At 44.3% G+C, this 23,584-nt stretch overlaps 2 protein-coding genes across 3 annotated transcripts; both read left to right on the plus strand.

Moving 5' to 3' along the window:
* The first annotated feature begins 83 nt into the window (after positions 1 to 83).
* ccnf (cyclin F) lies at positions 84 to 7,977 on the plus strand. Its single transcript, XM_061302584.1, has 17 exons — positions 84 to 1,309; positions 2,001 to 2,152; positions 2,316 to 2,422; positions 2,505 to 2,572; positions 2,800 to 2,993; positions 3,089 to 3,142; positions 3,290 to 3,394; positions 3,647 to 3,724; positions 3,802 to 3,956; positions 4,033 to 4,197; positions 4,286 to 4,409; positions 4,667 to 4,844; positions 4,921 to 5,008; positions 5,322 to 5,421; positions 5,503 to 5,636; positions 5,874 to 6,049; positions 6,137 to 7,977. The coding sequence occupies exons 1-17, from the start codon at positions 1,297 to 1,299 to the stop codon at positions 6,589 to 6,591; spliced, it is 2,346 nt and encodes a 781-aa protein (XP_061158568.1). The 5' UTR covers positions 84 to 1,296; the 3' UTR covers positions 6,592 to 7,977.
* Positions 7,978 to 8,208: 231 nt separating this feature from the next.
* Positions 8,209 to 23,406, plus strand: abca3b (ATP-binding cassette, sub-family A (ABC1), member 3b). 2 transcript variants are annotated; one of them, XM_061302520.1, is made up of 31 exons: positions 8,209 to 8,476; positions 9,172 to 9,239; positions 10,426 to 10,672; positions 11,958 to 12,085; positions 12,188 to 12,353; positions 13,301 to 13,560; positions 13,663 to 13,779; positions 13,854 to 13,974; positions 14,862 to 15,035; positions 15,218 to 15,399; positions 15,914 to 16,060; positions 16,138 to 16,267; positions 16,392 to 16,546; positions 16,630 to 16,785; positions 16,844 to 17,054; positions 17,166 to 17,316; positions 17,393 to 17,491; positions 18,258 to 18,456; positions 18,516 to 18,822; positions 18,903 to 19,176; positions 19,248 to 19,452; positions 19,534 to 19,753; positions 19,855 to 20,013; positions 20,105 to 20,277; positions 20,382 to 20,516; positions 20,594 to 20,788; positions 20,859 to 21,046; positions 21,139 to 21,309; positions 21,403 to 21,599; positions 21,690 to 21,763; positions 21,836 to 23,406. In XM_061302520.1, the coding sequence occupies exons 2-31, from the start codon at positions 9,186 to 9,188 to the stop codon at positions 21,965 to 21,967; spliced, it is 5,127 nt and encodes a 1,708-aa protein (XP_061158504.1). In that variant the 5' UTR covers positions 8,209 to 8,476; positions 9,172 to 9,185; the 3' UTR covers positions 21,968 to 23,406. The 2 variants fall into 2 exon arrangements, with proteins under 2 accessions (XP_061158504.1, XP_061158505.1); XM_061302521.1 differs by lacking the exon at positions 8,209 to 8,476 and adding an exon at positions 8,883 to 9,034.
* The last annotated feature ends 178 nt before the right edge of the window (positions 23,407 to 23,584 follow it).

The raw sequence follows: 23,584 nt of genomic DNA on the forward strand, positions 1-23,584 counted from the left end.
GGGAAGATTTCGCTGGAAAACAGCTGCGTGTGAGTGCGAATGTGCGTGACGTTTATGTTTGAACAAAGTGGGTGTTGAGGCTAACGGGGCCATGGAGCACATGTGGTGGAAGTGGTTGCTTGCTTTGCAAGGCTCAGCACTGATGACAGGAAACAAGATGTGGGAGCATCTCATCCGCCTGTCCATCTCCGCCGCTTTCCGTCCACTTGGCAGTCAACCATCTTTGATTTTACACAATTTAGAAAGATATATTGTTCATAAATCAATTACAGTAAATGTTTCTATTCTCTGGTAGTAATTGTTTTAAACTGTGGTTAAACCTTCCGTATCCCCTGAGCCTTTTACTGGTCACTTTGTGTTTTATTGAGTGTACTGGATTGGAGTTTCCATGGAAACAGCCACGTTACGAATGTCACAGCCTCTGCTCCAGCTGAGGTCATTGAGTTACAAAACAATTGGATCACAAAACAACACGGTTCGGGGAGATTTCCCTTTGTATTTTTTTTTAATGTTAAAATCCACCAGGTCATTGAAAAAGTCTAATCTGAAAAAACACATAATTAAGGTCCATAGGAGTTATGGCTTGATACTCTTGTGAGAATTTAATATTGCGGCTACAGTTATTTCTTTTTCTTTCTTTTGGGTACGATCATCTTGTACAATGTCTTGTTTGAACACGATTTTTTCAATAGAGTAGTTTAAAAAAAAGTTAAAGATTTACTTTATCCCTCTGGTGATTGTGTCTGTCTCTTTAAACGCCGTACCTTTAAATTGTTCGTTATTGTACACAACTACATATCCCATAATCCTCTATACGATCCTCAATGGGTGTTCTTAATAATCAGGTCAACCAATGCCATGCCCTCGTTGGCGAGCGCGTACTTCGAATTGCAACCATTTTATCCAATTGCGTCGCGGTGTTCTGATGTTTATAAAACTCCGGCCAATAAGAGCGGCCTTGGGTGACTCCAGCCAATGCTGGCGGACTTCAGCACAACCAATCAGATCAAATGTAGTGTTTAAACAGTCGACGCGGGCGGTGCTGAGAGAGCTTCGGGGCGTGCCGAGCAAGTCGGGACTTATGGTTGGATTTGAATTCGGCCAGCAATTTCAAACATTAGTAGTTTGTGTTGCTCCAACTTGGAAAAGCGAGGGAGTCATTTGAAGACAAGCTTCCCTATAAAGATAGTTTTAAATTTGCACGTGTTTCGTTGTATCTAACACTTGAGTTTAAATCGCTGCTACATAGGTCGCCGGTGGGAAGATTCAAAATACTGTACATTGAGTACAATTGCAATGAAAGCCGGTGGTAAGTCTTTTTGTTTTCCTCTTAATTAATCACTTATTGATGCAAATGTTGCAACTAATACATTTGAATATTACTATTGCAATACTTATTACCGAGTTAGCATGGCTAGCTCTACATACAGGCTAAATAGTGAATATTAACTCGCTATTAGCCTCAGTATTTATGTGAAACATGACTATTACGTTTTTAAATTATCTAAAAGTATACTGCGAATGTTGAATTTCGTGAAATTTTAGCGTATTTTTAAAGTTTACCCCACTTGCGCCGCAGGAGGGAAATTTGAGCGCTCACTTGGGTTGACTTGTTGAGCTCACCAGCGCGTTCCGAATCCACTCTAGTCAGTAAAGGATGTTTTCTTTCCATATTTTTGTAAATGTTATTTTCAGTATTAAATATAAGTTGGTGGTTTAATGAGTTGACACAGATTTAATACTAATTGTTAAATCTACTTTTGAATGGGGGGGGGGGGGTACGTCAAGGCGAGAAAATGCCGACTTCTTCCCATGCAAATTTTTAGCATGATAAAATGACATGATGCAGACATGAATATGCAGAAACTGACATTAAGACAGAGTGCAATAATATGTACAATATTTGTGAATCTGAATTTTTAATGTGTTTTCCTAGTCTGTGACAGACTGTTTTAAAATAAAAACCCAATACATGTTCTGACTTTCCACTTTGTCCTCAGTCCACTGCCATTGCCCAAAATGCTACTCCGTCCCGGTTCGAAAGAGGGTCCGCCTGCGCACGCCAACCATCACTTTGTTGAGTCTACCCAAGGAGGTCCTTCTCTGTGTGTTCCAGTGCCTCCCTGCTGAAGACCTGCCGTCTGTCAGGGCTGTGAGTCACCATTTTCATCATTAGTAACATCGACACACAATTGACAAGTCTACACCGCTTTTCACAAGCACACGCTTCGCCGTGCCCCCCACTGCATTTGTTCGGCTTGAGCGTCTTTATCTTTAGGTGCTGTGTTGACTAAATGGAGCGCTCTCGGTTGCAGGTTCACTCTCAGCTTTGTGACATTGTTGACAACCACGCCAGTGTTTGGGCTCAAACCAGCTTCAGAGACTCTTGGCCATCCCCTAAAAATTTGTGGTTATTTGAAAGGTAAAAAGAAAAAAGAAAAAAAATATATATCAATCAGTATGTTTCTTCATGCTTTTATTTTTCTTAAATATTTGTTTCACAGAGCTGCTGAAAAAGGGAATTTTGAAGCTGCCATCAAGTTAGGGATCGCTTACTTGTACAACGAAGGACGTAAGTAAAATGTATTTCTCCTCATCTACTGCAGAATTTTTCAAACATATGCGAGGAGAGGTTTCATTAGAGTCAATTTGAAAATTCATTTTCCCATTCTGGACTCAATTATCCTTGAAAGAAACCTGTCACACTAAAAAAAATTCCAAGAATGATAGTTTGCACTTCAACTGAAATCATCTGGCCGAATGGGCCTCAACTCAAGCTCAACCTTCCCCGCAAAATAGCGCTGCTGAGCGACGAGGGTCGCGCCGACGTGTGCGGGCGTAAAGCGTCGCACTTCTTCAGCCTGGCCGAGAGCCTGCGTTCCCCTGCCGCCGACCCGTTCAGCTGGCTGTTTATCAGGCCGCCGTGGTCGCCCACCGGCAGCTGCTGCAAGGCGGTCGTCTTTGAGCACCTCAAGGCTGAGTGTGACAACAAGGTGGGTCGTCTGCATGTTTTTTTGTTGTTGTTTATATTTGACAGTTCAAAAGCTCACAATGTGTTGCTAATTTTTTCCCATCTTTGATTTCCTAGGAAAAGAAGGGTCACTTGTTGCACTGCTTGGCGAGAATCTTGCAGCTATTTGAGGTGAGTCTCACCCAGGTCAGTCTCGATCCGGGCAAGGTCAGCGTAGAGTCTTTTACATAACAAAGCACTTTTAATTAGACGAGGATCCGTGATGAAGAGTTAAAATTTTTTGGAGTGATACTCACTGCTTCTCCTACCTTTGTCTAGGAGGATGACAAACATGCTGAAGCCATATCCATGTTGGAAGAGTCTTCACGTTCAGGTTGTTTGCAGAGCTCCTTTCTTGTGTGGGAGCACAACCGCAAAGATGCTGTAAGTTCAATATTTCCGCTATGCTGGCACTGAACATACCTGAGAAAAATGTAAACATTTTCAAGATTTGAGAGGTTGTTAAATTTTGATTCAAAACAAAACAAATCAACTGGAAAAGTTATAGGCTCAAGTTTTGTTGCGGTAGCTTACCTGTGACTGGTGGAACCATTTTGAATATTTTTAAGCATATTTCATATGTCCTCCCTCTCGCTCCCCCAGTGAACTAAACATGAAACTTTTTGCGACTTGCAGATGTCAGATCCCGGCAGGTACCTCCAGTGCATTCGAACCCTCCGGGATTGCGCTGCAAAAGGATGCTGGGAGGCGCAGGTTAGTGTGTGTCCAATACACGTGACGCACTTAACTTTCAATGTCACGCGTCTAACAGTTTGCCTCTGTCCACGCAGCTCTCCTTGGCCAAAGTGTGCAGCAGTGGCAATCCACTGGGCTTGGAGGCTAAAGCCTGCGCGGACTTGGTGTCTCAACTTTTTAACACCTCCCAGAAGGCCGAACAGCAGAGCAGTGACGCTATCTTAAGACGGGGCATTAAGGACACCATGAGGTAAGCGCAACTCCTCGGCGGTAACGCTATCCTGCCGCTGGCTCCTCAGTCCTCCCCCTTTTTTGTCTCTCTGCAGGTATATTCTGGTGGACTGGCTGGTGGAGGTGACCACCATGAAGGACTTTTCCAGCCTGATGCTGCACGTGACCGTCGGCTGCGTGGACCGCTATTTGGCGCTGCGCTCCGTCCCCAGGGTTCGCCTTCAGCTGCTGGGGATTGCCTGCATGGTGGTTTGTACACGGTAAGAATAATCGTTTTCAGGTTACTGCGTAGGTGGATTTTCTTTTAGTTTTTATAATGTAGTGAGATTTTTTTTTTCCTTTTTGTAGCTATATCAGTAAGGATATTCTTACCATAAGAGAAGCGGTGTGGCTCACGGACAACACCTACAAGTATGAGGACCTGGTCCGAATGATGGGAGAGGTCGTCTCTGTGCTGGAGGGGAAAATTAGGGTGAGTCTAACTACAAAAAAGAATGTTTTTGTCCAAATAAAAACAATCTAACCATTTTACTGCCTGTTGTTTTAATGAGACCCAATGCAGGCTTTTATTGTAAAGATAGTCTGGCAGTCTTCAGTCGACTTCTCAATTGGTTTATCAAACACTGAGTCCATGGCTCGGCCCAACACAGACACACAGGTGTACCTAATAAAGTGGTTTGCAAGTCTGTAAAGGATGGACTGTGTCTTATTCCGTGTGGTCCACCTCAGAGCCCTACACTGCTGGACTACGGCGAGGTGCTACTGTCCCTCCTCCCCACAGGGAGACGGACCGCTCACCTCTTCAGCTACATCTGCGAGCTGTCCTTGCTCCACACGGCCCTGACGGCGAGGTCCGCCAAGATGGCCTGCGCCGTGCTGCTGCTCACAAGAGCGCTGCATCACTACGGTAAAGAGCAGCCGCCCGGGCCGAGAGCCGTCGTTTGAATCCGATGATTGATTGGTTTTATTTTTGACAAACGCAGCTCCCGTGTGGCCCAGTCAGTTGGTGGATTACACCGGCTTCTCCAAGCAAGACCTCACTCAGCTCGCCGTGCTGCTTTATGTCAAGTGGTAAGACGCTGTCGACGAGCACAATCGACCACGATTGCGCAGCCCCGCTTCACACACGTGTTGAATCCCGCTTATTAGAGCTGCTATTCACTGGTTTCACTACAACCTATAATTTGCGTCGTTGCCGAGGAAACTAGCCACCTTGATGGATTTTTATTTTGTGTTTAAAAAGTGGTTTGATTACATCTCTGGTAAAAGCGCCTATTCTAGGCAAGACGTAGCACAATTATTGTAGATGGATGTCGAATGAATAGGGCTCAAAAGTTAAAATGTGGAGTTGAAACGTGGGCCTCCTTTTTTTCTTCTTCTCCAGCTTCAATCAAGATGCTCCGACAGACTACAGACACGTGTCTCTGACTGGTGTGAAGCAGCGCTTCGAAGATGACCTCTACCAGCACATCAGCAGGGAGAAGGTACAGGCACCTTTATGGTCTCTTCTGTCTCCAAAATGATTGCTATTTATAAACCTCTTTTTTTTTTTTTTGCTTTCCAAGGTGATGGATTACAAGGAGCTGTGTCATATCCTTGAGATTCCTGAAGTGGAACCTCAGTTGGAGCCTCCCAGTCCCACTGGCCCAACAGCAGAAATCCACGTCTTCCTTGCCTCACCTACCAGTACCAGTAAAAAGTAATGCATAATTTTCTTTTCTTTTTTTTCCCCTCTTCACGCACACAAAGACAAAACTAAACAAAAAAACTTAATGAGTCACAAAATGACTCCTTCTGGCTGTGCTCATTTAGCTTGCATCCTACAAGTTTCCACCTCACAACAGACGTGAACTGTTTAGTCCAGAAGGGGTTTGTTTGTTGGATCCATCTGTGAGACAATCCAATGACTCACTCCAACCTCTCATCTTCTCCCAAGGAGCCGCGACGCTGGCACGCAGACCGACCGAGGCAGCCGAGTGACCACGCCCACCGCAGAGCTGTCCAATCAGGAGCAGAGTTTGCTGGGCGACATCCTGGACTGGAGTCTGGACACGACCTCCTCTGGCTACGAGGGTGACCACGAGGAGAGCGAGTGGGAGAAAGATGGAGATTGTGAGTGTGGAAACGCGACCCCCCGGCTCGTGATGAATCTGTTCTGTTCACTGTTTAAATCCTATGACGTCTTTCTCTTGTTAACAGTTTCCATGATACCCATCGATATGGACGCCATCCCAGACACCAGTCAAGAGAATTGCAGAGCGCTGTCCAGCGACGAAGAGGACGAAAGCGACCAGGCCCGCCTTCCCAAAGAACCACGTAGCCTTTTCTTTTCCAAGGACCTTCAGAGTTCGGGCTACTCGTCGGTGCCGAGTGCCAGCTCGACGTCTTTGTCGCGCTCCCCCTCTTCCTCTTCTCTTGTCCCGTGCTCGTTCAAAACTTTTGCCGCTTACCCCAACCAGGCCGCCTCGGCTCATTCCCAGCCGGGCTTTCGCCTTTTGGTCCCCATGCAAAGGCCCCGGGGCCACTCCAGCAAACAAGTGAAGCGGAAGAACTCTGCGGCGCACAGTGGAGGTGAGGTGGAGAGGGAAGATGAAAAAGAGGAAGAGGCGGAAGATGAGCAGTATTCAGCCAATGTGGGCTTCCGGATTCTGTAGACAGCGACTGTTTCAGGATGCACGTAAATGCATTTTAGGTTTATCGTGAAATGTCACGATTCGAGAATAGTGTATGTAAAAATGGCTTTTAATAGAACGGAAGAAACTATCCCAATTTGGACCAAAGGCATTAAGAACAGATCTTATTCTGGGTGAGAAATGCAGAGTGAGGAACTCTCATTATTATGATAGATATATTATTGGATACGTTGGTAAAAAGGAAAAACCCATAAAAAGAAGCTCATTGCACATTAATATAAAATTAATAGATTTAATATTAAATCTAATATTAGAATGTAAAAAAAACACTCACCACAAAATATTTTGTGCAACGGTCGCAACTTGATGTAGATGGAATGAAGTCATAATTGCAGTAAATATCTAAGTAAAAAAGAAAAAACCTTCATCGGCCGTAAATATAAAATGAATAAGTATTGCGGCAAGTGAGTGGGCCGCCTTCTCTGAACCATTGAGAGCTTAATCTTAGGTTGTTGTTTTTTCCCCCCATCACTAACGACGCTAAATGTAAAATCTTGGCAGCACTGATGATCACGCAGTACGTTTCATTTTTGTTTACAGGAAGAAAAAACATTTTAAACCTCTAGTTGTCTTTTATGAAACTACCGACGTACCTCAGGACCTGTTTCTGTATTTTTTTTATTCCACAATAACCACAGTGGATAGTTGTAAACTGTGAGGAGACCCTAACTTTGGTTATTTTGGGTTTTGTCGGTTTTTCAAATGCACTGTCCTTACAAGAGCATCTTGTATTTGCCAAGCCGCTGAACAAGCTGTGAGCCAAAGGTACTGTTGTTATTTTAGTTTAAAAAAAAAATGTGAATCTCAACATGTGCTCTTCAGTCATCAGTGCAGCACACTAAAAAGACACTGCCGAGGGCTCCACATTCAAAGTGTTATTTATTTTTTTATTTTTGCCCCAAGCAGCCTCTCGTGATAATTAAGTCTGGCATTTAGTTTTTTATTTTATGTTTATTTTTATAACATTCCAGACTGAATGCAAGTGGATTATCATTTGATACTCCGGTTTAACATAATTTCACATGGCTGCGTTGTCGTGGAAAATAGATCGGACAGGTTCAGAAATTCATTTTTTTGATATGGTAGTTGACTGAACATTCATATTATTATGATATCAATATGAATAACATCAGTTGTTGGACTGGTTCTCACCTGTGTCTTCTGAAATGTACTGTACTTTTGTGCACAGTATGTGAAGAACAAATGTGCTACTACTACTTGAAAATGTGCTTGAAACAAATCTGTTCGTTCACACGTTAGGTAGTATTTTTCTACCATACAGTACACACTTGTGATGTTTTTGAATGTGGGTTTTTTTTTTCAAATAAATCATGGATTGTGAAACTTGTTCATTGAACCTATTGCATTCTAAATGACAGTTGATAATGAAATGAAATGGTTGTTAATTTAGAAAGATGTCCTTCGCACACCAGTGGTTATGTAGTGAATTGATGTTTTGCAATTATAGTGATGGATTTGTCGGTGACGTCACAAACAGCCAATCCGTACTCTAGGCTGGAACGCTGAAGTCATGTGACACCGGCGAATCCACAGTGGGTCACGTGATGTTTTTTGTTGACTATTCCGCTGTAATTTCGTGATGTATGCGCGAGCTCACCACCGCCGGAGCTAGTGCGCCGTCATCGCCTCGCTAGCTGGCTGGTAGGCTCGAAGGGCGAAAGCCATTGTTGGAGCAATGCCATTTCTTATGTTAGTAGAAGAGGACCGTAGATAAGAAAGAAGAAGAAATCACACGGGGATGTTTTTATTCCTATTAAATTAAGTCGACGAGGCAGAATTGGGACGGCAAGCCTGGGAAGTTAACCTGCCAAACAACGATACTGAGGTAATTTGTTGACTTTTTCAACACGCCAAAAAATTGATTCAGGATAGTGTTTTTAAATGCAAAATAGGAGACATATCCGCGAGAGGTATTTAATTCGGTTAATTTCTTAACCTTCAATTCCATCGTTTTACATTCATCAGGAAGCATTTGGGATTGACGAGCAGGTTTGTTACCCAATCACAGGGCGTTATATCTCCACTGGGCCAATCAGGGAGGACAGAATGCCAACAAGGAAACCATTCCCGTTTTAAGGCGTTTCTGTTTATTTATTCAGATTCAAAAAAACAAAGCAGATATCATTTTGCAAACAATATATGGTTATTATACTAAAGTTATTAGGGATTGCGTTAACATCAAAGCAATAATGAAGCTAAATTTTATTTGTCAAAAAGTTATATTTTATTTTGGACCAATCAGGGTCTACGAAGGCGTGGCTTGTAGCAACAAGGAAACCTTGGTGTCTTGAGGAATTTTTATTTCTTAAAATACTGGTAAAGATACAAACAGTATTAGGACCATGATTCCGGGATCGTGTTGAAATTAAACGAGATAATTAAGGTAAATTGTTAGTCACTGGACTGATTACTTTGTGGCTTGTTGAAACTGTCTAATTAATCTCGTGTTTGTGTGTCGTTCCGCACGTTTTATATTATTAAACTTCGCTTTCTCTTCACTTTCTTTTTCCACGCCACTAGCCTGACTGTTGAAAATGGCTATCGTGCGGCAATTTGGACTCTTGGTCTGGAAAAACTACCTTCACCAGGTAAGTTGGAGCAAGGTGGAGCCATTTGGTGCAAGTGACGATTGTGAGAAAGAATCTGTCCGTGTTTTTAGGTCACAGAAGCTGTAAATTAAGTCGACTCGGACCTGCCTGCTGCTGATCATATCGTATTTTACAAGTTTTATATGGATGTGCAAGACCTAGATGATAATTAAAAACAAAAACTGAGATAATGTGTTATTAATAATGGACAAGTGGACAGGGAGGCTACAAAGAGGCTGAGAGCAACTTTGTTCAGTTGATGACAACAGGATTCGGTGATCTTATGTTTGGTGACAAATCAGAAACCTTAATATTACAAAAAAAAACATCAAAACCTGGCTCCACTTAAACCAAAGCTGAACGATTTGGAAATAATTCCAAAAGGTGACGAGCATCAACGATTGGCAGGTCAGGCTTTGTGCCTTTCTGAATAGCGTCTTGCAAATCTCAGTTGAAGTTTGCACAATGCGACACATATTTCGATAAGTTGTTGTTGCTCCATCAAATGTTATCTTTGAACCCCTGTGGCTTCACTTTGGGACAACACTGCCAATCTCAGCAATGCATGCCTGACCCTGGCTCACTTTGCAGGCTAAATTAGTCACCTGCATGACTAAAACAAAAGTGTGTTCTGTTCTGCAAGCGTGCTGTTTACTGAGATTTGCAATAAGGTGAAGTAGAGGGAGATGTCGGTGTAGCTGTCATATTGTCTCTAATGTAAATATAGACTCAAGTTATTGGATGTGAAAATTATGCAATGCATGCTTTCTATGAGTCCTAGAGGTAGAAAAAAAGACATTAAATGAAATGTGGTCACGTGACTGAATTCCTTTTGCGTCATTGTGTGTTCCAATCAGTCATCACAAGAATCCAATTACTTCTACTTTCAAGTCATTTCAAGCCATGATGCTATTAATTACCATTCATTAGGAAGTGTTTTGGAAGGATGCACAGATCCATCTTTTCATTTATATTTCTCAAAGATCCCCTTTGACATTTTAGAGCTCCAGAAAAAGAAGACTTTCCACAAACAAAGAAAGGAAAGTAATAAGCAAATATTGCGATCATTCCCACTTCCTCTGAAGACTTGAATGCGGCAATGTACTTCCTCTCATTATGTCAAACCCATGACCGACAAGTCATGACCAATAACCCGTGATCTCGATTACCCCCCTACCCCCAACAGAAACGTCAAATCTTGGTAACCCTGGTGGAAATCATCTTGCCCTTGCTGTTCTCCGGCATCCTCATTGTACTGCGCCAGAAGGTTCCCTTCAAGGACTTCCCCAATGCCACCGTTTACGAGAGCTTCGCCGTCGGCGCTTTGCCTCAAAACTTCTTGAGGCACTTGCAGTTGGCCTACGTGCCGGCCAACTCCAGCGTCGTGCGGCAAGTGGCAGAGGATGTGCGACACAACCTCGCCATCGCCTCAGGTGGGTTTGGTGTCTCCATTCATTTTCTATATAAACCTTTTACACCAAGCACCACCTAAAATTTAATTATAGTAGCAGGGCCAAAGACACTATTCTTATTCAAAACCGAGAGAACTAGTTCCTCCGGGTCAAGAGTGTAAACGCGCCACGCCCTCCTCCCAATTTTTACACAAAGAAAGATGCCTGCAACCTTTGCTCAGCAGTGGGACTTGCCTCATATGCAAGCCAGCTGACAATAAGACACAGTGTGAAGCGTGTCGTCCTGTACACCCTGCAAACTCTCTCTAATGAATAATTAAATCTGCCTTTTTGTTCCCAGAGCCGACAATCAGTACGTGCGCACAAGAACAACAAAAAGCCAACTCGGTTGCTTTTGTGTTCAGTGGCTGAAACGCCCACTGATATTTAAAATGTCACAGTCATGGTTTTGAAATGTCTGCATGTTGTTTTTTTTTGGCTGTTTTTTTTTTTCACCGTTTATTGCGAAATGAGACATTGTGTAATCTCACTTCTGATTATAGACTTTTCCAAAACTAATCCTAATATTTAAAATCAATTGCAAATTTGTCTCATCATGACTGTTTGAATCTATGGATGAATTGATTTGTACTAAGACTTGTTTTTCTCCAAACATGATTTTTAGCATCAGTTAGAGGAGCTTTATGGTCATCAAAAAAGGAAGTGTATCGTGACCTTTAGAACACACTTTATGTGTACGCAAAAAAAAAAAAATCATATACATTGTAGAGGAGCTTTATGGTCATCAAAAAAGGCAGTGTTTTGTGACCTTTAGAACACACTTTATGTGTACACTAAAAAATAAATAAATATTACATTGTAAACAATGCACCGTCAATTTCCTGAAAATGTTCAGCCTCATTGCACTGAACCATTTCGTCAAATAGTCCAGCAAAAGAACCTTTTAGTATTCGTCTCAGGCTGAAGCAGAGCGAGCACATTTGAACCGATGCAGCTGCTCGTTCTTTGTTGTCCTGCTGTGTATGTGTGTGTGTGTGTGTGTGTGTGTGTGTGTGTGTGTGTGTTTACTCGCTGGGTCTGACCCAGATTTAACCTCCTGGGCATGCGTGTCAAACCCCACCGCACTCTCAATACCTGCATGTGTCCGTGATAAGTGCAATCTTTTGTAACTTCTGGAACGGAAATATGACCAAATAGAAAAAGAAAGCAGCCGATGCTTTTATATGACTCATGCGCGGCGGGTCAGCGTTTGATAAGACTGGTTTGATAATAAAAAAGAAATAATAATCACGTCATCTTTCCCCAGTTCGTGGCTTTGAGACGGAGAAGCACTTTGAGGACTTTGTGAGGAATGACCCCGAGTCTGGAAAACTCCTGGCCGCCGTGGTTTTCGAGAAGCACTGCTGTCACAATGACGAGCCTTTGCCCCTTCGGGTATAAGTGCCACCCTATATTAAAAATCGACAAAAAAAAACAAGCGTTATCTTTTGTCTGAAATCCTTTCTTGAACTTTTTATTATTCCCTCATGTCTGCAGGTCAGCTACCACCTGCGATTCACCTTCACCCCTCGCAACGCCCCACCCAAAGAGAAATCGGAGCTAGACCCCAACAGCGACTTGGACTGGCACACGCTCAGCCTCTACCCGCTTTTTCAGCTACCCGGCCCGAGAGAACAATACGACAGGCATGGGGGAACACCTGGTAAGAGCCTTTCTTTTAACGTGCCTCTTTATTTTCAATCCAAGATGGTGCCAGTGCTGGTTTGGAAATAAAGCGGCCATGTGTTGCTGATGAATCTCGTGCCTGAGGAACACTAACTCTTAATCGTTCCTGCGGGAAAGCCTCTATAAAAGTGGAGCACTTTTTCCAAACTTTGTGTTACGGCCTTATTTTATATAAATGCATGATTTTTTTTTTCCTTCAATATTCTGGGGGGTTTATCACTTTAGTCTCCTCCCCAGGAGGTATTTGTACAGGGGGGTGTAGACTTTTTATATTATATCCACTGTATCTAGTCTGGAAGACAAGTTTGCCAAAAGACCATAAGCTGTAAAAACTATCAACTCTCTCGCGCCTTCCACTTTCAGTACGCTTCAGGTGTAATTTTGTGTAATAGCAAAACAATGTCAGTTTTAATTTCCATTACGATGAGGCTGATACTTAAAAAGTCAGTTAAATTGGATTTTTCAAAATGAAGGCCCAGCATGTTTTCTTTAGGGGAATAAAATCAAATAAATTAGAATAAAGCCATAAGTCCATCAATTTTAGCGGTGCTTAAAAAGTCAGTTCTGTTTGACATCCTCAGACCAGCAGATGCCCCGCCCTTAATCTCCGCAGCCTCTCGGCACAAGGCTACGTTTCCGTGGAAACCGCCATCCGGCACGTTCAGTGTGACCTCTCTGTGCAGTGTGACATCTGCGAGGCGTTCAGGCGCCGTTCGTACACGCACTCGAGACTTTGCGACGTGGCGAGGACAACTTGAGTTTGTAAAATGCATCGAAGCTCCTCAGAAGATTGAATTGTTCTCGGTTGCCATGGTTTCCCTCAAGCCGCAAAAAAAAAAAAAAAAAGAAGTTTCCGTTTCCATCCAGAGTCAAGATAGCCTCATTAAGAGTGAAAGTAAATATCTGCTCTTCTTCCCTTCCAAGGTTATTTCCGTGAGGGCTTCCTGGCCGTGCAGCACGCCGTGGACAAAGCCATCATGCGCTCCTACAACAGGACGGCGGCCGACACGCTTCTGGGACAGACCAGAGTGGTTCTGTCCCGCTTTCCGTACCCGCCCTTCATTTACGACGTCTTCATCCTGGCCATCCAGAACCAACTGCCACTGCTGCTGGTGCTCAGCTTCACCTACACGTCCCTCAACATCGTCCGAGCCGTGGTGCAGGAGAAGGAGAGAAAGCTGAAGGTGCCTGTCATTTTCTTTTTCTTTTTTTAATCCATTTATTTATCTATTTATTTCAATTCGCATTCTAATCCTTTTTTGTTTGTGCTCTTTTGTGGATCTCAGGAGTACATGAGGATGATGGGACTCAGCAACTGGCTCCACTGGACTGCTTGGTTCCTCATGTTTTTTCTGTTCCTCTCCATCTCAGTCTTCTTTGTCACGCTGCTCCTCTGCATTCAAGTGAGTTTGCTAAAATTGTAATTTAATAACCTCCTCGAGCAAACTAACTAACCGTATGCGCTTTATTGCTTTAGATAAGCCCAATTGGAGCCGTCTTGAGTTACAGTGACCCCACGCTGGTCTTTGTTTTTCTGCTGATCTTCACCGTGGCTACCATCAACTTCAGCTTCATGATCAGTGCCTTCTTTTCACGAGGTGTGTGATGTGTGTGATTGATTGGGATTGTTATTTTTTTTAAGGATTATTCCAAATTGTATCATGAGGACCTGGTGGTCAAAAGGTCACTTGGACGTTGGTTTATAGCTAAATGTGTGTGAATACAGACTAAAATCCTTTTTTGCAAATTCACATATTAAAATGTTTTTTTACTGGGCCCAGAAGGCAATAACGCAGGTAAATGCACAACATTATATATCTGAACAATCCCCGGATACGCATTTCATGTCTCCGTTTCCAAGCTAATTAAAATGCTTGATAACAAACTCTCCTAATTAGACTTGCGAGGGTCGTCGATGTGCTGTTGCAGGTGTTGTCTTTTGCTCGAGCAGCAGCCTCGGCACGACGTCATCTCATAACGTACTTTAGAAGTGCACTCCAAATGTCACAGCTCTTTTGAGAGCTTCTTTTCGTCGCAAATGGAAGCCGGCGCTCTTTTATCCGGCTCCGTCATTAATTATCTTGCATTCACACTTGGTCCAGTTTGGTCTTTTTGTGTGGGTAGTCGGGAGTAGTCATAGTTAAGTAGAAAAACAATTTTTTTTCTGATCTTAATGTACCAGGCTATTTTTTTGCGTACTTTTCTCAGAGTTGACTAGCTAATCAGAGTGATCAATTCTTTTTGCATGACACAACAATCCCACAAATGTATTTCAGACGAAAAGCCTTTTTTAGTCAACTTTATAATGGCCATGTATTAATGCGGCATTTAGTTTTCTAGGAGCAGCTTATTCCTTTTGGTAACCATGGCGACGACTGAAAAAGATATCTTTCTTGCCACATTTTTCATTGTCAGACAGATATTTAGCATTTTTCTTTGGGGTTTTTTTTTTTCTCCTCACTGTGCCTTTTTCTTTATTTTGCAGCCAACGTGGCAGCGGCGGCAGGGGGCTTTACATATTTCCTGAGCTATCTGCCTTATTTGTTCCTGTGGCCACGTTACGACCTACTCAGCCATGCTCAGAAGGTTTCAGCCTGCCTTATCTCCAACGTGGCCATGGCCATGGGAGCTCAACTTTTGGGAATGTTTGAAGGCAAAGGTGGGTCGGCAGACATTTTTGTTCTCAAGAGCCATATTTGATTTTTAAAATCAGTTATTTGTAGATGAGGTAAAAAAAAAAAAAAAAGAATACAGTTTTGTCGTCGAATAATTTTTATTTCATTTTTTAAATTTTATTCTCTTCAAATTTAATTATTCAATCATTTTTCCTGTTCTCCGCAGGCACGGGCATTCAATGGAGTAACTTGTTTGATTCGGTGACGGTGGACGACGATTTTTCCATGGCTCAGGTGATGGGCTTGCTGCTGTTTGACGCCGTTCTCTACGGCCTGGTGGCCTGGTATGTGGAGGCAGTTTTTCCTGGAGAGTACGGCGTCCCGCTGCCTTCATACTTCTTCATACTGGTACGCTGTCCTCAGCTTTTTGCACAAGATCTAATCAAACCGATTTAATCCAAAACTTAACGGGAACAGTTTGTCCATTTCACTTTATTGTACGTACAATGCGGTGAGGGCGCTGAAGGAGAACTTAGAAGTTTAGATTCATTATTGCTGCTACCTGCAAGCAGCAATCACTGTTATTATATAAAAAATATAATTGCCAAATTTTGTCGGAAATTAGCATCTCATTTTGAGCCCACATCACCTACTCCTACTTGTCACATTTGATTCAAGACTGAACAGCCTGCGCAAATCATTACAGTTATGGATGCTAAAAAAAACAAGCACATAAATTAATCTTTTGCAATTAAAAAATAAACAACACATCCAGTCCCAGGGTATGGAGCAATATTGTGATAGCTTGACGTCGTAAATGATTTTTCCTCATCCATAATGAATGGGGTGCGAGATAATGAGTTTTGTTCATTATTTTTAATTTGCCACCACCTGAGTCTAAGCTCTTCTTTTCCACGTGCAGCCTTCCTACTGGTGCAGCAACCCTCGCATGGCTCTGTTGAACGAGAAGGAGGAAGAGGAGGACGCCGAAAAGGCTCTGAAAGGAGAATTTATAGAGCAGGAGCCAAACGGAGTCGTCGCCGGGGTTAAGATAAAGCATCTTGCCAAGGCAAGCACAGCAGACAGTAATTAGATTTTTTTTTTTTTCTCTTCAAAGTGAAATAATTTATTCCTGTTCTGTGGTAGGAATTCAAAGTGGGCAGCAAAACCCGTAAGGCCGTGCGAGATCTCACGCTGAACATGTTTGAGGGGCAGATCACGGTGCTGTTAGGACACAACGGTGCCGGCAAGACCACCACGCTGTCCATGTTGACAGGTGACCAAAATGTTACATTTCGGAAATAATATTGCGCTGTACCTCCATTTTGTGTCAGAAGAGTGACACCGGATGAATTGTAGAAAAATGTTTTAGTGACTCCCCTTCTTATTTTCCGCCACAGGTTTGTTCCCCCCAACCAGCGGCAGGGCCTACATCAACGGCTACGACATCTGTCAGGACATGGCTCTGATCCGACGCAGTCTCGGACTCTGTCCCCAGCACGATGTTCTGTTCGATAATCTGACTGTGAGGGAGCACCTGCTTTTCTATGCCCAGGTATTTGCACCTGTCTTTAAAAAATGGGCTTCATATTTTATGCTGTTGGAGAAAGTAGAAGATGAATGTGCTGTGTGATTCAGCTGAAAGGCTTCTCCAAAGAGAAGATCCCAGAGGAGGTGGACAGAATAATCTGCATCCTCCAACTTGAAGACAAGCGCCACGCCCGCTCCAAGACGCTGTCAGGCGGCATGAAGAGAAAACTGTCCATTGGCATTGCCCTCATCGGCGACTCCAAGGTGAGGAATCACTCGTCATGCTATTCTTCAAATTTGAATTCCATCTTCTGCAATCCAGGTGGTGATGTTGGACGAGCCCACGTCCGGTATGGACCCCTCAGCCCGACGCGCCACGTGGGATCTGCTGCAGGGGGAGAAGAGCGGGCGCACCATCCTGCTCACCACGCACTTCATGGACGAGGCCGACCTGCTCGGCGACCGCATCGCCATCATGGCCGGTGGGGAGCTCCAGTGCTGCGGCTCGCCGCTTTTCCTCAAGAACAAATACGGTGAGGACCAGCTCTTGAGATGATGGATGGATTCAGCTCAAATGGATCTTTGACGTCTATATCCATCAATGGCAGTGAATGACTTAAATAACATATTACCGCGCTTTCCAGGTGCCGGCTACCACATGGTGATCGTCAAAGAAGCTCTCTGCAACGTGTCGGAGATCACCCGCCTCGTTCACCTCTACGTTCCGAACGCCACGCTGGAGAGCAGCGCTGGGGCCGAGCTGTCTTACATCCTCCCGAAGGAAAGCACCAGCAGGTTGGTCATACGGATCCTGTTTAGGTATCTCAATCTAATCTGTATTATTTCTTGCTTTTTTTTTTTTTTCTCTCAGGTTTGAGCTGCTGTTTGCCGAGCTGGAGATGAACAGAGAAGAATTGGGCATCGCTAGCTACGGCGCATCCGTTACCACAATGGAGGAGGTGTTTCTCAGGTCGGGATTATAGGAAAAAAAGAAGTGTCTATTGTGCAAACTGAGAGCTTCTTTGACTCGGATTAATGCGAAAGGCGACAATAACATAATTATCTTATTATGTGATAATGACTTAATGGTATTCATCTAAGTCAAGGCACTGATCATGATTCCACACAATAATTAGGAAAGATAAATATTTGACTTCAATAAATCTCCGCTAGTGTTCACATTTCAAATGAGCACAGATGAACAGCTGTTCGAGGAAAGTTTCTACTTGGCATCATTTTGCTCTGCATTTTGGCTTCACACTGCTTCATTTTGCCTCCCGCGTTGTCTCCATGGCAACAATTTACAACAACATGCTGCTTCGGCCAGCAACACGAAAAATTATAATTGGTGCTACTGCCAATGTTCCCCCCCCCTGGGCTTATTATCCGCAAATCCAGTCAGGAAACGATCAGTGGCTGTCCATGCTGGTTTAAATGTCAAACGTGACCATCTCTTTTGTTCCTTGAGGGAGAAAGTAATAGGAACGGGAATGGTCCTTTTACTTTGTTATTGTGGCTTTATCCGGCGCCTCCCCTTGTTAGCCGGGATTCAGCTCACAAGTCTGTCTATTTTCTTTCTTGCTATTTGTATCGCACTAGCCGCCTCGCTATCTATCGAGCCTGTAATTGTTAGCAATTACTTCAAATGGAGAGAGCAAAAACACCTAGGGTTGTGAGCCACATGCTGCTTCACCAAGTCTAAATAAGTCCCATCAACTTCTGAATTGTGTGTTCAGAGTGGGCAAATTGGTGGATTCCAGTTTGGACATCCAGGCAATCCAACTGCCCGCCCTGCAGTACCAGCACGAAAGACGCTCGCACGACTGGACGACGGACGACGCCAGCAGCATCAGCGGCATGACCGACGTCACCGACTTCACCGACAGCGGCACTCTCATCTCTGAGGACTGCTCCAACATCAAATTGAACACAGGGGTGAGTTCAAATAAAGTAAAGTTGGAGGGATTTCAATGACGGCTTTTTTTTTCTACCAGGTGAGGCTTTACCTGCAGCAGTTTTACGCCATGTTCCTGAAGAGGGCGCTGTACAGCTGGCGAAACTGGAAAGTCATGGTGGCCCAATTCCTCATCCCCTTGGTGTTCACCGTGGTGGCTTTAGTGGTGGCGCGCACCCTCCCCAACCATAAGAACGCTCCTCAGCTGGGACTGGAGCTGCGCCGTTACGGCCCCACCCGGGTCCCCGTCGCTCTCCAGACTGAGGCGGGCGCCTTAGCCTCCGACTTGGCCAACATTTTCGGATCGCAGCTCCTCGCTCAGCATGGAGAACTCGTTAACATCACGGGTAAGTGTTGAGAAGAAGAGGTTCGATTAATCATTCAGCCCTCTTTTTAAAAGCATGTTTCTTCCCTCCTCTCCTCCCAGACTTTACCGATTACATCCTGAACCAGGCGGAGGAAGAAGGCGGCAGCTTTAACGAGCGCTGCGTGGTGGGCGCCGCATTCCGCGGCAGCAGCGAGCACTTTGCCGAGGCGACGGCGTACTTCAACAACGAGGGCTACCACACCCCCGCCACGGCTCTCATGATGGTGGACAACGCTCTATTCAGACTCCTCGCCGGGCCCAACGCTTCCATCCACGCGGGAAACTACCCGATGCCGCGCAATCTCTCCGAGGCCGCCCAAAGCCAGCTCACATTGTATGCGACTCCGATACGGGACGACACGTTGTACAATTTCGATTTGGCTAATGGTCGCCATCTTTCCTCAGGGGAAAGACGGGCTTCATCATCGCCATCAACTTGATGTACGGGATGGCCTCCCTGTCCAGCACCTTCGCGCTTCTTCTCGTGACCGAATCGGCCATCAAGGCCAAACACGTGCAGAAGGTCAGCGGCGTCTACCTGTCCAATTTCTGGTTCTCGGCGCTGCTGTGGGATTTGGTCAACTTCCTCCTGCCGTGTCTCCTCATGTTGGTCAGTGACAGGATGTTGAAGACACACTTTGGATACTCATGAACGCATTTTGATTTTGTATCACGGTGATTTCTTCGGCAGGGAGTGTTCCAGGCTTTCAGCGTGGACGCCTTCACGTTGGACAACCGGCTGGTGGACGTGCTGCTGATGCTCCTGCTCTACGGCTGGGCCGTGGTGCCGCTCATGTACCTGCTCAGCTTCCTCTTCTCCTCCGCTGCCACCGCTTACACCCGCCTCACCATCTTCAACATGATTTCCGGCACTGCCACATTCCTGGCCGTCACCATCATGACCATCCCAGGTGAGAGAGAACGGAAAGTTTGGGAAGATCCAAGCCAGACATTTTCATACTCAATATAATCATAATTATAATTTTTAATGTGGTTTCCTTTTCCCGTCCAGAGTTGAACCTGCAGAACATGTCCCGCCTACTGGACAAAGTGTTCCTGATCTTCCCAAACTATTGTCTGGGAATGTCCTTTTCGCAGTTCTATCAGAATTACGAATTCATCTCGTTTTGCACGTCCAGCCCAGTCACAGAAGCCATCTGCAAGTATTTAAGTAAGTTCTTAATAAACAATCTGCAAGTCATATTTTGAGAAGAGGAGAATTTCTTTTTTCATTTGTGATGTCAACATTTTTCTCGTGTTAGATATCAAGTACCAACGCAACTACTTCTCCATATCCGAGCCCGGCGTGGGACGCTTCCTGTTGGCCTTCACCATACAAGGCGTCGTCTTCATCCTTCTACTCTTCGTCATCGAACTGCAGTGCGTCCGCTCTCTCCGACGACTCCTCTCCTCCCTCTGCAGGAGGCGAAAACAGGTATTTGACTTCTTCACTTTCAGGACCTTGATATGATCATGACCATGATCTTCATTCATAGTCCAATTTACGAGGGTTCCCTGTAATCCTCTTTTGTGTGTCAGTTATCTTTTCTAGGAGACTCCACGCTCCTTGCCGAGGACCGAGATGTAGCAGATGAGAGGAAGCGGGTTCTTGAGTGCCAGCCCATGGTGGAGTCCATGGTCGGGAGTCCCCTTATTCTGCACGAGCTCAGCAAGGTGTGCCTCATGTCTCATTATGTGTTTCGTAAATCTGCGTATATATATATACATGTAAAATCATCTTTTCTTTTCAGGTGTACTGCAACGGCGAGCCTCTTCTGGCCGTGGACCGCCTGTCTTTGGCCGTGGGTAAAGGAGAGTGTTTTGGCCTGCTGGGCTTCAACGGCGCCGGGAAGACCACCACCTTCAAGATGCTGACCGGCGACGAGACCGTGACCTCCGGCGACGCCTACATCGACGGTTACAGCATCTTGAGAGACATTAAGAAGGTAAGTGCCGTTTGGTGTTTGTCCGTTGTAAAAGTCAGATGTGGTGAACCACCGCTTATTTGTTTCACAGGTGCAACAACGGATTGGTTATTGCCCTCAGTTTGACGCCGTGTTGGATCATATGACGGGCAGGGAAACCCTGAGCATGTACGCCAGGCTCCGAGGAATACCCGAGAAGTACGTGTCAGGCTGCGTGGAGAACGTTCTGAGGTCTCTGCTGCTGGAACCACACGCAGATAAACTGGTGCGCAACTACAGGTGAGACAAAATGTCTGTTTTTCTGACAAAATGTCGGTTTTTCTGTACAATTTAAATTTGGGCTGGGCGTAACGGTCGCTATGCACACGCAGCGGCGGCAACAAGCGCAAGCTGAGCGCCGGCACGGCTCTCATCGGCGGACCTCCGGTTATCTTCCTGGATGAGCCGTCCACCGGGATGGATCCCGTCGCCAGGAGGCTGCTGTGGGACGCCGTGACGCGCACGCGGGAATCGGGCAAGGCCATCATCATCACTTCGCATAGGTGAGTGTGAGGGGAACACGTTTTTATCATTTATTGAATTATTTCCAAAGTGTTAGGTGACGTATATTTAACCCAACGCGCTTCCTCCGCCAGTATGGAGGAATGCGAGGCGCTGTGCACCAGACTGGCCGTGATGGTCAACGGGCAGTTCAAGTGTCTCGGGAGCCCCCAGCACCTGAAGAGCAAATTCGGCAGCGGCTACACACTCCTGGCTAAAGTGCGCGTCGAGGCCGAGTTGGAGGACAGCGACCTGAAGCTTTTTAAAGACTTTATCGAAAGCACCTTCCCAGGTCAGACCTTCACCAAACAGAATTTTATTTGACTTTGTCCTTACGTGGTGTTGAATGGCAGATTCAGCCATGATTTGTCTTCTCTTACAGGAAGTCAAATGAAGGATGAACACCAGGGAATGGTCCACTATCATTTGACGGACAAGACGCTAACTTGGGCTCAGGTATTGTGAACGGGGAAACTCGAGCTAAATTGATCAGATTTTTTTTTAATCCCTCTGTGTCTTCTTTTGAAGGTGTTTGGCACCTTGGAGGCAGCCAAAGAGAAGTACAGCATTGAGGACTACTGCGTAAGCCAGATCTCATTGGAGCAGGTCTTTCTCAGCTTTGCTCAGTTCCAACACTGCATTGAAGGCAGGAGGAAGTAAGGCCCGTCCTTCCCGACGCCTGTTCCACACACACATCCAACACCCGTCCGTCCTTTGCATGTGCGTGTGTGTGACATCGGTTGACATGGACTTGACACAAGCAGTCGATTCCATTGCATCACACCACTGTTGCGTAACAGGCTTGGAGTCGTTTAGCTACTCGCCGCTATCGCTTTTTATTATCTTTTTAGTAAGGTGAAAGGCAACGGTGTCATACGTCGCCGCCGAGTTGCGTCCAACTTGTTCCGTGTGTGCGTGTATTATTTAAAAGCTGATTTTAGAATGTGTTCAAAGGACTTAAGGAAAAAATCAACCAGTGTTTGTTCATGATTGTTGAAAGCCTTACCTAAACAAAAGAGGGTTAAGCTTATTTTGTTTGCTTTTTATGATTTATTTTTATTTTTTAATTGCCTTTGTTTAAAGCCTTTAAATGTTGCCAGCTGCAAAAATCATGTGATGTGTTCAAGGTGCAACCCTTCCCAAAAAAGGAATAGGACATTTCAGGTTTTGGTTGGTTTGCGTAGGAATTGATTGGCTGAGAAAATGGTACAACAAAATATTTTTTAATTTCGACCTATTAACTGGCATCCATTTTCTTTCTCTGTGTTTGCTCCTTTAAAACAACTGATGGTTTTGGCACCAGAAAAAAACGAAACATCAAGCTGTTTGTGCGCATGTGACGATTAGATCGTATACACTGTAATGTATATAATACTTTGAAATCAATGTCTGACAATAGAGAAGGTTTCTCAAGTGTGCTTCCGGACAAGCTGCAAATGCCTCGTGTTTCATATCAAGCTTATTTTTCCTTACTTAAAACGCCTTCTCGCTAATGTGGAATGATCGGACGGCTGGTTATTCCTCTTTTAATCCGCAAGTCTATTCCTACAAAGCCTTTTTTTGCACTATGAAATAGATTATGTGTGTATTCCTAATCCATCGGAATTGTTACGGTAATAATCTTGCTGTCCTCAATGTACAATATTGTCAGATGTGAGATGAATGTATTTACCAAGCAAGCAAAAAAAAAAAAAAAGCGCTACTACTGTGTCGGCAGCTCGAGATGCTTTCCTAAAATCTGACATTCCGCAAAGATTATTTAACACAGGTATGATACATATATTTTTTCTCGCATTTTAATTTTTTTTTATAATTGTATTTTGCACACATCATCACTTTGGTGCACGACTTGAATCAAAAGTGCGTATTAGTCGGGGGTTTGCGCTGCTGATGCTGCTGTATGATATTTCAAAAAGGGAATAGTGACATCATTGTAGCTGTATGGAGCTCACTCATCCTGTCCACTGTATATGTATGTATGTATCGCCATCTTCCTTTTTACATAAAAAAAAAAAAAAGCTCTATGGGAGCTAGCCTGCTGTTGTTTTTGCACATACTTGGGGGAGTCAAAATAAAAACCGGTTGGATCAGAAAATCTGTTTCGGTTCAAAAGGAGTGTTTGTTTTCGAGATCTGGAAGGGCGTGTCATTTATTTTGTCTTATTTGACTTTTTACTTTAATAATCCATTGACTTTCTTCTGCAATAAGTAAATGGTAAAAACAGGAAAAAGTCGAATACTTTTAAAAGATTATTTTCCAGATCTAAGATTTCTGACC

The sequence above is a fragment of the Syngnathus typhle genome, linkage group LG17 (assembly GCF_033458585.1).
Source record: "Syngnathus typhle isolate RoL2023-S1 ecotype Sweden linkage group LG17, RoL_Styp_1.0, whole genome shotgun sequence".
Taxonomy (NCBI): domain Eukaryota; kingdom Metazoa; phylum Chordata; class Actinopteri; order Syngnathiformes; family Syngnathidae; genus Syngnathus; species Syngnathus typhle.

What these genes read in the sequence shown, in the direction of transcription:
- abca3b (XM_061302520.1), top strand. Translation starts at nt 9,186, where the DNA reads ATGGCTATCGTGCGGCAATTTGGACTCTTGGTCTGGAAAAACTACCTT. An exon ending in GGGAATGTTTGAAGGCAAAG is followed by an intron (nt 15,036 to 15,217) that starts GTGGGTCGGCAG and finishes TGTTCTCCGCAG; the next exon opens with GCACGGGCATTCAATGGAGT. An exon ending in CACGCTGTCCATGTTGACAG is followed by an intron (nt 16,268 to 16,391) that starts GTGACCAAAATG and finishes TTTCCGCCACAG; the next exon opens with GTTTGTTCCCCCCAACCAGC.
- ccnf (XM_061302584.1), top strand. An exon ending in TGCTGGAGGGGAAAATTAGG is followed by an intron (nt 4,410 to 4,666) that starts GTGAGTCTAACT and finishes GGTCCACCTCAG; the next exon opens with AGCCCTACACTGCTGGACTA. An exon ending in AAGAGCGCTGCATCACTACG is followed by an intron (nt 4,845 to 4,920) that starts GTAAAGAGCAGC and finishes TGACAAACGCAG; the next exon opens with CTCCCGTGTGGCCCAGTCAG.